General features: G+C 45.1%; 1 protein-coding gene across 2 annotated transcripts in view; it reads right to left on the bottom strand.

The window, feature by feature from the left end:
* UBXN11 (UBX domain protein 11) overlaps window positions 1-14,224 on the bottom strand; it is a 361,170-nt gene that overhangs the window by 324,473 nt on the left and 22,473 nt on the right. For both annotated transcript variants that reach the window (XM_078684010.1, XM_078684011.1), the window contains exon 4: window positions 9,454-9,554. In XM_078684010.1, coding sequence (XP_078540136.1) covers window positions 9,454-9,554 — 101 coding nt within the window. The remainder of the gene's footprint in view (window positions 1-9,453; window positions 9,555-14,224) is intronic.

Raw genomic sequence — 14,224 nt, 5'->3', positions numbered from 1 at the left:
GTATGCGATTTGGCTATATTAACAATTAAATCCAGAGATCGCATAAAGTCCTCAAAAGAATCTAAAAGCCTCTGGAGCCCTATTGCTGTGCGAGCTAGCAATACTGCGTCGTCTGCGTATAGGAGGGCCGATATAACCTAGTCCCCTACACATGGAATATCTTGGCTGGCAGAACATAGGGAGGTGTCCAGGTTGTTTATATATAAAGTAAAAAGAAGGGGAGCTAAAATGCAACCCTGTCTGACACCTCTACCAATACGAAAGTGCTTAGTGCATTTGCCAACTTGGTCGACTCTCACCCTGGCAAAGGGTGAGAGTCGACCAAGTTGGCAAATGCACTAAGCACTTTCGTATTGGTAGAGGTGTCAGACAGGGTTGCATTTTAGCTCCCCTTCTTTTTGTGTAGTTCAGCAAGGAAGTTGACTATGCAGTGATCCAGACCCATATCAATCAATTAAGCCCATAGTTTCAATCTATTAACTAGATCGAACGTCAAGGACAGGTCTATAAAGGCCAACTGTAATGTCCCAGCTTTGGCCACTGTATATTTCCCAACTAATAGGTGCAGATTTAAACACTGGTCTAGTGTACTCCTTCCTTTTCTAAAACCATATTGGAGATTTGACAGTACACCACTATCATCCAACCATTCCGAAAGTTTTCTAAGAATCACTCTCCCTAGCACTTTTACAGCAGAATCAATCAGGGATATAGGCCAATAGCTCTCTGGCCCTTTTTGAAAATCGGAATAATAGTGGAGTGGGACCAAGACCTCAGACATCCCTGCTGACTAGCCACATTAAAAACGTTAGTTAAATTTTTTGCCCAGAGAGTTGGATTCAGTTTGTACAAATCAGCCGGGACACCATCCGGGCCTCAGGCCTTATTGCTAGCCATTTGCATTATTGCTAGCTCTACTTCTCCTTCATTAAAAGCCAAAACAGAAGGATCTGTTTCTTGATGTAGAGGAGCAGGGGATCCCAACTCTACCGGGTCCTCATACCCCCATAATGCATTCTGGAGAAGGTGAAAGGGACATATGAATGACACAACAGACTAATGGGTTAAGTTTGACTGAAAACCCCTAAAATTGTGTTATACACAAAATCTATGTAAAATCAAAAGGTCTTGGCTAACACCAGACCTAGACAAGCCAGTCTCTCTGGCATTGGTTACCATCCTCTTGCCTTTGCTAATGCTTTTTTGCAATGTTTGCAACCCTCTTGTCTTTGCTGCACTCCGGATCTCTGGGCATTTTGTTTGAGGAGAATTACAAGGCTGAACTGACCTTTGCTGTTTGCTCCATTGCGCCTGCCTGTCTGCTCTGTCACCTCTCGCGTTTCCCGCTTAGCGGGAAACGCTCGCAGCTGGTGTGGCGTGGTCCGGAGGGGGCTCTTGTACAACAACACCCAGAATCCATCTGGGCTTGAAGCCGCCTCCCCGTCACGCCCCCCACAGGCGGGATAAAGCCAATACCTGCACCGCGCATCGCGGTACGCGCGCGGTCGGCGCCGGGAGAAGCCCGGGACAAGGGCGGGACAGTCTAAGACTGGCCACGACTGGACTGGACCAGAACCCCTGGGAAAACTGCATTGCGAGCTAATCTGATATCCACGGTGCCTATATTGACTGTCCCGGGTGAAATACGAACACAACGACTTTGGTAAGGGGTATTAGTTTTATATACATATAATCTGTTTGTACTCAGTTTTATATATGTCTAAACAAAAAAAAAAAACATCGTCCCCGCCAATACCATGGATAATTATTTAGTGCAGGTGGTGGCAAAAATAAATAACGAGCGGAGGTCTTCTCTGGGACTTAGTACCTCCTCAACATCTTCCCAAAGGGAGAACTTAGACACGATTATGATGGATTCTGACGCAACAATTGAAATTGAATCATCTACACAGCAAAATATTGATAATTTATTGCAAAATGCTTCTACAGTTCCAAATCTAGACATCAATGTAGACACAACACTTGGGGATGATATAGAGGTTTTTCAAAATGATCTAGAGCTAGTCGAGGATTGTCTACCTCCACTGGCACCTGTTCCTGCCCCAAGAGTAGTGAGAGGGGACGCTAAGATTCCCCCTAAAAGAGAAGGGCTACGGTCCAATAGAAAAAGACCGGCAACCCCCCCGTCTAAGAGTGTTATAGTAGGAAAAGCGGGAGAAGAAAATGGCAGTACAGGTTGGGACGGCGCCATTATAAACAAGCATTGGCATAGCCAATAGGTCTCGCTTGTGGGACCTTATAAGTATTTAGTTACAAGGATATTGTGCTGCAAAACAAAATACTTATAAGGTCCCACAAGCGAGACCTATTGGCTATGCCAATGCTTGTTTTTAGAGCGAACTACAGCTCTCCGGACAGAGGTTCTGGGCTTGTTGCTTAATTTTTCTACAATGTGCCTGGTCCCAAATGGACACTGCTTTTAAAGCAGGCAGCTTAATTAGAAATGTATTGTCCATTGTGTTCCAATGTCTCTCTTTCTAGGAAGGCCAACAAGTAAGCGCTAAACGTGGCAGCCACGTCAACACGTCAAAACACCACACCATGTACCATATCACTGCAAGATGGCTTTCCACGTTTTCAACTGCAAGCATACACTTTAGGCAGCGTCATTTTCCTTTTATCTAATTTTAATCTTACAGTTCGCCTTCCATATGCTTGTTGAGTTTGTGTGTTTTATTATAGATGGGTTAGTGGATGAGTCCAAGAATGTCTGTCGATGGTCCCCATCTGAGTGCGTACATACCTATTGGCATTGCCAGTTCTTGTTCGGTTTCCGGCCGGAAGGCTGGAGTAGCCCACCGGAGTTCACACGGAAATTAACAGGAAATTAAAGTGGAAGAGGGAGGTGAAACCTCTGTGCAGACACATGCGGCAGAATAAGCTCTGCATTACTTATGCTCGTGATTACGTCAGTCTACTTAAAACAGCAAGATCTCAGGGGCGCGCTTGTGCGCTTGTTTTTGTGCCAGTGCGCACATAATTACATTGTTTTAGAACACAAATGTATTTCCTTTCAAAGAATAGCTGGCTTGAAACGTAGTCCATGTGAAAAATAATAGCTAATGTTGCAACTACTCTGCAGCGACTGGGCAGTGTGAATACTTCTAGATTAGCATACTACGGCTAACGGGTCATCTGGAGGTTAGGGGAGAAAAGCAGTCATCCGGTAACATTTTTAAGCTGTCCAAGTCAACCATGGCAGAGTTGCTTAGACTCGGCTAGGATGTTGAAATGCACACTACCTTGCTGTGTGAGCGCACGCTGGGCGAAGCCCTTTGATGTGCTGTGAGCGGCCGGAATGAATCATTAGGGGAGGAGAAGCGGGAAAGTGAAAGTAGGGCCGGCCGTGTGAGCGCACGCTGGGCGAAGCCCTTTGATGTGCTGTGAGCGCCGGAATGAATCATTAGGGGAGGAGAAGCGGGAAAGTGAAAGTAGGGCCGGCCTGCGGCCGGCCGTGAATGCGCGTGCATGTTGCTCACGTGGTTCACATGAACGGCAAGAAAACGCCATGAAAACGCCAGCAAAAAGCTGGTGGTTTCATGATGTTTTCGCCGCTTGAATTCTCGCTCCGCTCGATGCGCATGCGCGCATCGATAGGTCGCGAGACCTAAAAAACTTATGGGCATGTTGGATACTAAATTAAATCGGATAATTAAACCGCTGCTGTCTAAAATCGACCACCTTACTGACAAAGTTGGTAAATTGGAATCCCTCTTAAAAATTACTAACAACAATGTGGGGGAATTGCCGAGTTTGGTATCAGAGAAAATTGATGAAAAGCAATTCATGGTAAATCCTCCAGGGGGAATAGTAGACGCACTAGCTCCCATTCAGTTAACTAGATTAAATCTTGGCATGCAACCAGATAACCCTGCAGCCGTTGGCTCCCCAGTTATTACAGGGAACACTATAGATCAAGAACACAATATAGAAATAGGCCATGTGGAACTAATTGTTGAAGCCTCACCTCTGATTCTTGTTCTTGCCAATGTCCCACCCCTGAATTCAGGCCAGATCGAGTTACCTGATTCCCTGTTAAATAAAGCAGTACAATGGCTGAGTAATAATATGCATATTTCTCCCTGGGGCAAACAAAAGTTGTCAGAGGACCTGGTATCAGCAAGACGAGTAAAGTGGATAGGGAACAAACCTAAGAAATTTGCAGGGGACTGTGTGGTATTGAACCTCAAGGGGCCAAAAGTCCTATCTGAAATTCTGCTCAATCTATTCCCTCCCCAACGAAGAACTGCAGAATTAATACCACTTACGCTGGACTTCTTCTATAGCAGAAGAGGACTAGTGGCAAAGCCAAGTGTATTAAGGACCAAGTGGTCAGTTGCGGGTGGTAGAAGGACAAGGGATGGTCAAATTTGTGATTGGGAGTTGAACCTGGAAAATAGATTTTCGGCCCTATCTAACCTAAACGAATGCGATTGACTCGCAGAGTGTAAACATTTGTTATCTATACCACAGAGTTTACAAACTAATGGAAGGTCAGATAATATTGTATGCACACAATCTAATGCACAGATAATAGGATATAGGGAATCCCGAGTTGCACTTCCTGGAGAGGCAGACAAAGACCTACATGGCAAAAATAGGGAAACGGTAGAGAATGAAGAAATATGGGAAGGCGGAAAAATAATAAATGTTGACCCTGTTAAAAATGACGTGGATAGGGGCCACCTGGGGCTTCACTTAGGAGAGCCCCCGTTGACCCTTATCACATGGAATATAGCAGGCATAGCGAATAAGATAGCCACAACAGAATGGGTTGATTTTATTGACCAATACGATATTATTATGCTACAAGAAACCTGGTCGATAAACCCAGTTTTCCGCCAGGGATACTTAAATTTTTATATACCAGCAAATAGAAATCGCTTAGGACGCCCCTCCGGAGGCTTAATAACTTGGATCCGCCAGTCGCTGAATTGTTCAATAACGCGAAGATCTGTACCATCTAATGATATTTTAGCACTTAACATTAGATGGGACAGCGGCCAAGAACTTGCTCTGTATAATGTTTATGCTAGGGGGGTTGGTGTTGGTAAATCGTCAGAAGTAGTAACACTCTTAGAACAGGACGTTCAACTGTTAACTCTTCAATCTCACATTATTGTGGGTGGGGATTTCAATTCCACCTTCGAACCTATGGGTGAGGAGGATAGGATTCTGTCCGAGGAGGAGGATATGAAGTGGGGAATACCCCAGCTGGAGGTCCCCGCCATTAAAAGATGGAGTGCTGTGGCAATTCAGTTAAAGAGTCTCTGCCTAGCAAGTGGCCTGAGAGCAGCAAATGGGCGTACGCCCTCTGACTTAAAAGGTAACAACACATTTGACAATGGCCGTGCATCTAGCAGAATTGATTATCTTTTAGTAGATGTAAGGGCCTGGAGCAAAGTGATAGATATGGTTGTAAAAGTAAGATTGGAAAGCGACCATAATCCCCTGTGTTTGACCTTTCACTCTTACAATAAGTTAACTGAACATGTCAACAAAAATGAACGGGTGACGCAGGATGTTGTGTGCTCAAACAATCAGCGCCACTTGAAATGGAGAATGTTGATAGAAGATGAAGCAAAAATAGAGGACCTTAAAAAAGTTGTTATAGAGGAAATAAATAACATCAAGCCCCACTGTGGGAATCCAAACTTCCAGACCACATGAAGGAGGCCCATAAAAACCTCTTTTGTAAACTTCAAACCTTCTTCATCAAAACTGTAGATCTAAGCAGAGTCAAAAAAGAACAGTCAAGGCAGGGATGGTATGACAAGAGTTGTAGACAGGCACGACATAATTTAAGTATTGAACTAAGAACAGGGAATGCCGCAGCTGTTAGGAAGGCGAGAGACAGCTATAGACTGACCCAAAAACATGCCAGGAAACGTTGGGACGAAGAGTGTTGGCGGGAGCTGAAACAGGCTTGCGCAGCCAAGGATTCCAAGTTATTCTGGGCCACATTAAAATGGGACAGGGGGGGAATAGCTGCTCAACCACAAAACCATGTTGCAAAAAATTCATGGATCGAGTTTTTTCGACCGCAGTATGCCCGCAATCCACTGCATAGTTTTGATCCCCCCCCCCTCCAATTGCCTTTTTTAAACATCAAATATTTAATGAAAAAGATGTTAATTTGGCTTTGGATTGTGTAGCAGGGGGAAAAGCACCGGGCATGGATGGAATACCGGCAGATGTGTTTCTATCTGACCGGAACTCATGGTGTACTTATTTTATGTGGCTGGCTAATGCAGTGGCTATGGGAGGGGATGTGCCCGCTTCATGGAAGGGAGCGGAAATCATCCCTATATTTAAAAAAGGTGACAAAACCTAGGCAAAAAACTACAGACCTATTAGTCTTATTGACACAGCACAAAAACTCATGGGGCGTTTAGTTCAGAATAAACTGCAAGAATGGATTGACGAAAAAAATATATTATCACCATACCAAGCAGGGTTCCGCCCCTTGACTAGTAGTGTTGACCAAGTTTTTTACTTTATAGCTATTTATTGGAGAAACGTCACATTAAAAAAAGGCACATTGTATGCGGTTTTTGTGGATTTAAAAGCTGCCTTTGACCTGGTTCCAAGAGAAAAACTGTGGCAGACTATGGCTGATCTAGGCCTAAGCCAAGAACTCCTCACTCTCCTTGTGCGTCTTCATGAAAACAATTTCGCTAATATTAGGTGGGGCAAACAGGGAGAAGTGACTGAGCCCTTCGCGGTAGAGCGAGGGGTGAGGCAAGGGTGCGTCCTGGCGCCAACTTTATTTTCAATTTATATAAATGGTATTGTTGATTATTTGAATAAATTCCCAAGCGATGCCCCAATCATAGCAGGCTCACATGTCCCCGTCCTAATGTTTGCGGACGATACTCTTTTATTTTCACGTACACCGAGTGGACTGCAAAAAGTGGTCGATGCCTTTGGTGAATTTTGTGATAGTCGGGGTCTCGAACTGAATACCACCAAGACCAAATTTATGTGCCTTAACCACCGGTCCACGTTTAAAGGTACGATAACGTATAAGGGTACTCCACTTGAGGAAGTTGATGCTTTTTCCTATTATATATATATCAACACGGCAATACTAAAGTTTAGTCAGCTTGCAGGCGTAGTCGCTCTCAAACATAGAACCTTGCTGACAAAACCTATAAACTGTGCCCTAGAAATTTATAAAATGAAAGTATTGAGTGCCTTTTTATATGGTTCCGAACTCTGGGGCTTTTCAAATCTAGGAGATTTGGGGCGGGCGGAAAATAGATTTTTACGAGGGCTTGTAATGGCCCCACAAAGTACACCCACAATTCCACTAAAGTTGGACCTTGGTAGGAATAATATCGAGGACATAGCCCGGCTACGGCCACTGTTGTATTGGAGGCGCCTGATGGTGACCCCAGAGCTAAGTCACTATGTCAATGCTTTGTCAGATGTCGATAAGAGTGATTGTTTTCATTGCATTGTATGGTTAAAAGAATTGCGGGGCCTTCTTGCAAAGTTAAAACTGGACCATTTATGGGGTAACACAGATGTAACTTGCTTTCCTTCAAAAACAAAATTGAAAGAAATGTATTGGGAGATGGTTTATTTATCAATGTATTGTAAAAAATCTGTATCCAACCTGTCATCTCGCTTTCTGGACATCGAAATGTTCCCATTGTGCGAACCTTATTGAGACATAATTGAACGCCCGTATGACCGGAAATTATACTTTCAATTCCGTGTTGGAACACTTCCAGTGAATGCTTTTAAGAAACACTGGTCCCCGACGTGGGATGAACGTTGTTACCACTGCAAAGACCAAATAGAGCACATTTCCCATTTATTATTTTGTTGCCCTTTATATGCAAGCCCAAGGCGTAAATGGTTAAAACCAGTTTGTCTGAATATTGGAACCCGCAGCCAATCGACAGCACTGAGAATACTAGAATCTGATTGATCCACACCATTTGTGATTGCTGTGGCAAAATTTCTTGCGTGGGCCTGGGTAATTCGTACCCGCACATTACTGTTAAATGCTATATAATGAAGTCTGGTTGATATGTTTTATATGTTTCCTTATTTGAATTTTAATCTTTTTAATAATTGAAATGAATTAAGTACAAATCTTATTTGCTTGAAGTATTCGACTGTCACTTGTTTAATATGTATTTTAAAAGAAAAAATATTTTTAGTTTTAGTATTTATTGTACAGGGTTAGGATGGATGCTTTTATGACAAATGTCGAATAAAGCTTTAAATTGAAAAAAAAATCGTTAATACAAATTGAGAGTAGTCAAAAGGTAGAGAAATACAGAGGTGTGCAAAAACAGAGTTGGTAGCTGTCGATGACAGAGAGGCTTGCACAGTCAGACAGGCTTGCAAAGGCAAACACTGATCAGTGCAAAGACAGAGAGGAAGATAGACAGATAGATATGATTTAACTGTAGTCCTTAATTAAAATACATACCAGTATGACAAAACAGGAGTGTAGTTATACAAGCAATTAATTGAATGCGTACTAAAAAGAGGATAACTTTATAAAGAGCAGTTTCAAATGAGCACGATGCTGTGAAACAGCAGTATTTATCGAGGAACAGGCAGTCCCTTGGTAAAGGGCTACACAAAACAATGAGCATAGAAATTAAATACGTTTTATGAGACAAGCTTTGAAATAAGACATTTTGTTAAATATGTATACGATCACATAACATAAGAATTTAATGGAAGTGGGAAACACAAGACAAAAACCCAACAACAAGGTAATTTCTATGCTCATTGTTTTGTGTAGCTCTTTACCAAGGGACTGCCTGTTCCTCGATAAACGTTTCTTACCCATGGTCCTTTGTATACTTTTGGGTTCCTTTGTCCTTGAAAACGTGAAATAGAAGTAGTCAGGTGAACAAAGGCCACTTCAAAAGTAATTTACAACAGCATTAGCAAGAAACCGGAAGTTATAAAGGTGGAATATGCAATCTGCATACATCTAAAGTATCATAAAGAGCTGGTAGAAAGTGTCTTGTTAGTACATCAGGCTCTAAACATAAAGGCAACACTAAAGAAACAAGGTAACAACAAAACCACTGTTAATGAAGGTGACTACCATGGGTGTGGATGTGCTCCTTGTGAAAGGGCAAGATACTGTCATTCAAGCAAAGGTTAGACAGTGGCTGAAGCAGGCTGACCCACAGCCCTATGCTGTGGAAGCAAAATGTGTATGGCACAACACCAGTAAATGAATGGCGAGAGCTGGTTGGCCAAACACTCCTTCACTTATATATACACATATATATAGGACCACACATACCAGAGTAATGTTAAAGGGTGATCAATGTTTTGAGATGTCTTAGCAACAAAGCAGACACACTCAATGCCATACTCATCCCCGGCAAAAAAAGATAAAGATCTAGCAAGATATATTAAGGATTGTCCTCATTTTGTTCTCTCGTTTACCTTTTGATGAATTTCCTGTGCTTGACTTTTCACTCTTTGCTCCAAAAGACCAAGCTTGTGCATCATGGTGGCCATAAGCTCCAGGTCATTAGGGGCTGACCCTGCAAATCACAAGGGGCACGAAATCAGCAAATGCAGATGCACACACCCAAGAGACCCCAAGGCCGGTAGCTCAAGGAGCTCCATCACAATGACATGACACAGAACACCCCATGAGCACAGAAAGTGAAAGAAAGAAAAGAGTGTTTGCAAAGATGGTGTATGCACAGACACATAGAGCAAATAGAACGATGTGAGAAATCACACGGCGGCTTATGAGAACAACGCCTGAAAGAAAGAGCATAAGCAAACACACTGGAGGCAGAATGTAAATGTAAATGTAGGTGTACTTATATAGCGCAAACCTGTCACCCAAAGGGCATCCTGGCGCTTGCTTAGGGAACCCGTCCTGGTATTCCCCTGTGAGAAACCCTGGCAGGGTGTCCACAAGGTGAAAGCCAGGCATCCCGCCGCGAGGGGCCGTAGTGGAGATTAAGCAAGCTATTGCCCAGAGTTGCAGAGTGTGACCCCGTGATTCGAGTAGGCACCGGAGCGAGAATTGTCGAGTCCGTGGAATTTTTGAGCCCGAGACCCGCCGAGGCGGGGAATCGAACCCTGGTCCACGGTCGATCTCAGCTTCCGGGTCTGCCGCCTCTAACCACTGAGCCACGCTTCTCCAGAAAAGCCATCTATAACAAGGAAACCCAGGGAAAGGGTCACAGCAAACACCCTGGAAACACACAGACATGAGGAAGTGAACCCAGAACAAGGGAACGCAGATGGAGGGCACACCATTCGACCTGGAGGCACACACACATGTAGAGCAAGGTAACCCATGTGGTCGTTCACAACATACACCCTGGACGTGTACAGAGATGTGGAGCAAGAGAACCCAGGCAGAGGGTCACAGCATACAGTCTGGATGCACACAAACATGCAGACAAAGGGAACCCCAGCAATAGACCAAAATAGACAACCTGGAGGGGCACAGACATATAGTACAATGGAACCCAGGTAGAGGGTCACAGCATACAGTGTGGATGCACATAAACACATAAACATGCAGACAAAGGGAACCCCAGCACAAGACCAAAACAGACACCCTGGAGGGGCACAGACATATAGTACAATGGAACCCAGTCAGAGGGTCACAGCATACAGTGTGAATGCACACAAACAGGCAGACAAAGGGAACCCCAGCACAAGATCAAAACAGACACCCTGGAGGGGCACAGACATATAGTACAATGGAACCCAGGCAGAGGATCACATCATACAGTGTGGATGCACACAAACATGCAGACAAAGGGAACCCCAGCAAACTACAAAAACAGACACCCTGGAGGGGCACAGGCATATAGTACAATGGAACCCAGGCAGAGGGTCACAGCATACAGTGTGGATGCACACAAACAGGCAGACAAAGGGAACCCCAGCACAAGATAAAAACAGACACCCTGGAGGGGCACAGACATATAGTACAATGGAACCCAGGCAGAGGGTCACAGCATACAGTGTGGATGCACACAAACAGGCAGACAAAGGGAACCCCAGCACAAGATCAAAACAGACAACCTGGAGGGGCACAGACATATAGTACAATGGAACCCAGGCAGAGGATCACATCATACAGTTTGGATGCACACAAACATGCAGACAAAGGGAACCCCAGCAAACTACCAAAACAGACACCCTGGAGGGGCACAGACATATAGTACAATGGAACCCAGGCAGAGGGTCACAGCATACAGTGTGGATGCACACAAACATGCAGACAAAGGGAGCCCCAGCAAAGTACCAAAACATGCACCCTGGAAGGGCACAGACATATAGTACAATGGAACCCAGGCAGAGGGTCACAGCATACAGTGTGGATGCACACAAACATGCAGACAAAGGGAACCCCAGCAAAAGACCAAAACAGACACCCTGGAGTGGCACAGACATACAGTACAATGGAACCCAGGCAGAGGGTCACAGCATACAGTGTGGATGCACACAAACATGCAGACAAAGGGAACCCCAGCAAAAGACCAAAACAGACACCCTGGAGTGGCACAGACATACAGTAAAATGGAACCCATGCAGAGGGTCACAGCATACAGTGTGGATGCACACAAACATGCAGACAAAGGGAACCCCAGCACAAGATCAAAACAGACACCCTGGAGGGGCACAGACATATAGTACAATGGAACCCAGGCAGAGGGTCACAGCATACAGTGTGGATGCACACAAACATGCAGACAAAGGGAACCCCAGCAAAAGACCAAAACAGACACCCTGGAGGGGCACAGACATATAGTACAATGGAACCCAGGCAGAGGGTCACAGCATACAGTGTGGATGCACACAAACATGCAGACAAAGGGAACCCCAGCAAAAGACCAAAACAGACACCCTGGAGTGGCACAGACATACAGTAAAATGGAACCCATGCAGAGGGTCACAGCATACAGTGTGGATGCACACAAACATGCAGACAAAGGGAACCCCAGCACAAGATCAAAACAGACACCCTGGAGGGGCACAGACATATAGTACAATGGAACCCAGGCAGAGGGTCACAGCATACAGTGTGGATGCACACAAACATGCAGACAAAGGGAACCCCAGCACAAGATCAAAACAGACACCCTGGAGGGGCTCAGACGTATAGTACAATGGAACCCAGGCAGAGGATCACATCATACAGTGTGGATGCACACAAACATGCAGACAAAGGGAACCCCAGCAAACTACCAAAACAGACACCATGGAGGGGCACAGACATATAGTACAATGGAACCCAGGCAGAGGGTCACAGCATACAGTGTGGATGCACACAAACATGCAGACAAAGGGAACCCCAGCAAACTACCAAAACAGACACCCTGGAGGGGCACAGACATATAGTACAATGGAACCCAGTCAGAGGGTCACAGCATACAGTGTGGATGCACACAAACATGCAGACAAAGGGAACCCCAGCAAAAGACCAAAACAGACACCCTGGAGTGGCACAGACATACAGTAAAATGGAACCCAGGCAGAGGGTCACAGCATACAGTGTGGATGCACACAAACATGCAGACAAAGGGAACCCCAGCAAAAGACCAAAACAGACACCCTGGAGTGGCACAGACATACAGTAAAATGGAACCCATGCAGAGGGTCACAGCATACAGTGTGGATGCACACAAACATGCAGACAAAGGGAACCCCAGCACAAGATCAAAACAGACACCCTGGAGGGGCACAGACATATAGTACAATGGAACCCAGGCAGAGGGTCACAGCATACAGTGTGGATGCACACAAACATGCAGACAAAGGGAACCCCAGCACAAGATCAAAACAGACACCCTGGAGGGGCTCAGACGTATAGTACAATGGAACCCAGGCAGAGGATCACATCATACAGTGTGGATGCACACAAACATGCAGACAAAGGGAACCCCAGCAAACTACCAAAACAGACACCATGGAGGGGCACAGACATATAGTACAATGGAACCCAGGCAGAGGGTCACAGCATACAGTGTGGATGCACACAAACATGCAGACAAAGGGAACCCCAGCAAACTACCAAAACAGACACCCTGGAGGGGCACAGACATATAGTACAATGGAACCCAGTCAGAGGGTCACAGCATACAGTGTGGATGCACACAAACAGGCAGACAAAGGGAACCCCAGCACAAGATCAAAACAGACACCCTGGAGGGGCACAGACATATAGTACAATGGAACCCAGGCAGAGGGTCACAGCATACAGTGTGGATGCACACAAACATGCAGACAAAGGGCACCCCAGCAAACTACCAAAACAGATACCATGGAGGGGCACAGACATATGGTACAATGGAACCCAGGCAGAGGATCACATCATACAGTGTGGATGCACACAAACATGCAGACAAAGGGAACCCCAGCAAACTACCAAAACAGACACCCTGGAGGGGCACAGACATATAGTACAATGGAACCCAGGCAGAGGATCACAGCATACACACTGGAACAGCAAACTCCTGCAGAACAAGGGAATATAGTATTATAGTATACACCCTGTAGTCAGTCAGACATATAATAAAAAGGGAACCCAGGCAGAGAGTCACAGTATACACCTTAGAGGTCCAAATACATCTTTTATTTAATTCAGTTTGATGCTCTGAGTGTGATAGGTATGACACAAAGTGGATCCAGTGCTCAATGTGCTACAAGACAAACTCTATATCACTTTTGAGGCCTAACTAGTCTAAAACAGTCTTGTCAGATTACTTGTGTTCCTGATCACAGGGAACCAGAAATGGCAGTTCGGGCAGGACTAATCATATTGGACCAGGACCAAGATCCATTTGTCTATGGCTTGTTCCTCTCTGAGGTGGCATGGTGGGCAAAAAAAATATGAACTGGAATGCCGGCCTTAGTTATTCCCATTGGCTGATATCAATTCAAGCATTCCATACATCTAATTTTTATCTTCTGTTTGACAGTTATGTACAGATGTGGGTCCAATGCTCACTGTGCCACAGGACTCAATCTATACCTCACTTACGAGGCCTGACCAGTCCCAAGCGAGTTTTGGGGTTGCTTGTGTTCCCGTTCAGAGGGGTCCTGGCCTGGCAGTCTGGGCTGAACTGGTACTATAGGAGAAGAAGGGAGGCTGATTTGCGAATGTCTGGTTCCTGGCTGAGATGGTACGGTGGGCAAAAATTAGACTGGAATGCACCCCTGAGTAATTACTTGTGGC

The sequence above is a fragment of the Lissotriton helveticus genome, chromosome 3_1 (genome assembly GCF_964261635.1).
Source record: "Lissotriton helveticus chromosome 3_1, aLisHel1.1, whole genome shotgun sequence".
NCBI lineage: Eukaryota > Metazoa > Chordata > Amphibia > Caudata > Salamandridae > Lissotriton > Lissotriton helveticus.
This window is presented reverse-complemented; position numbering and strand designations above follow the sequence as displayed.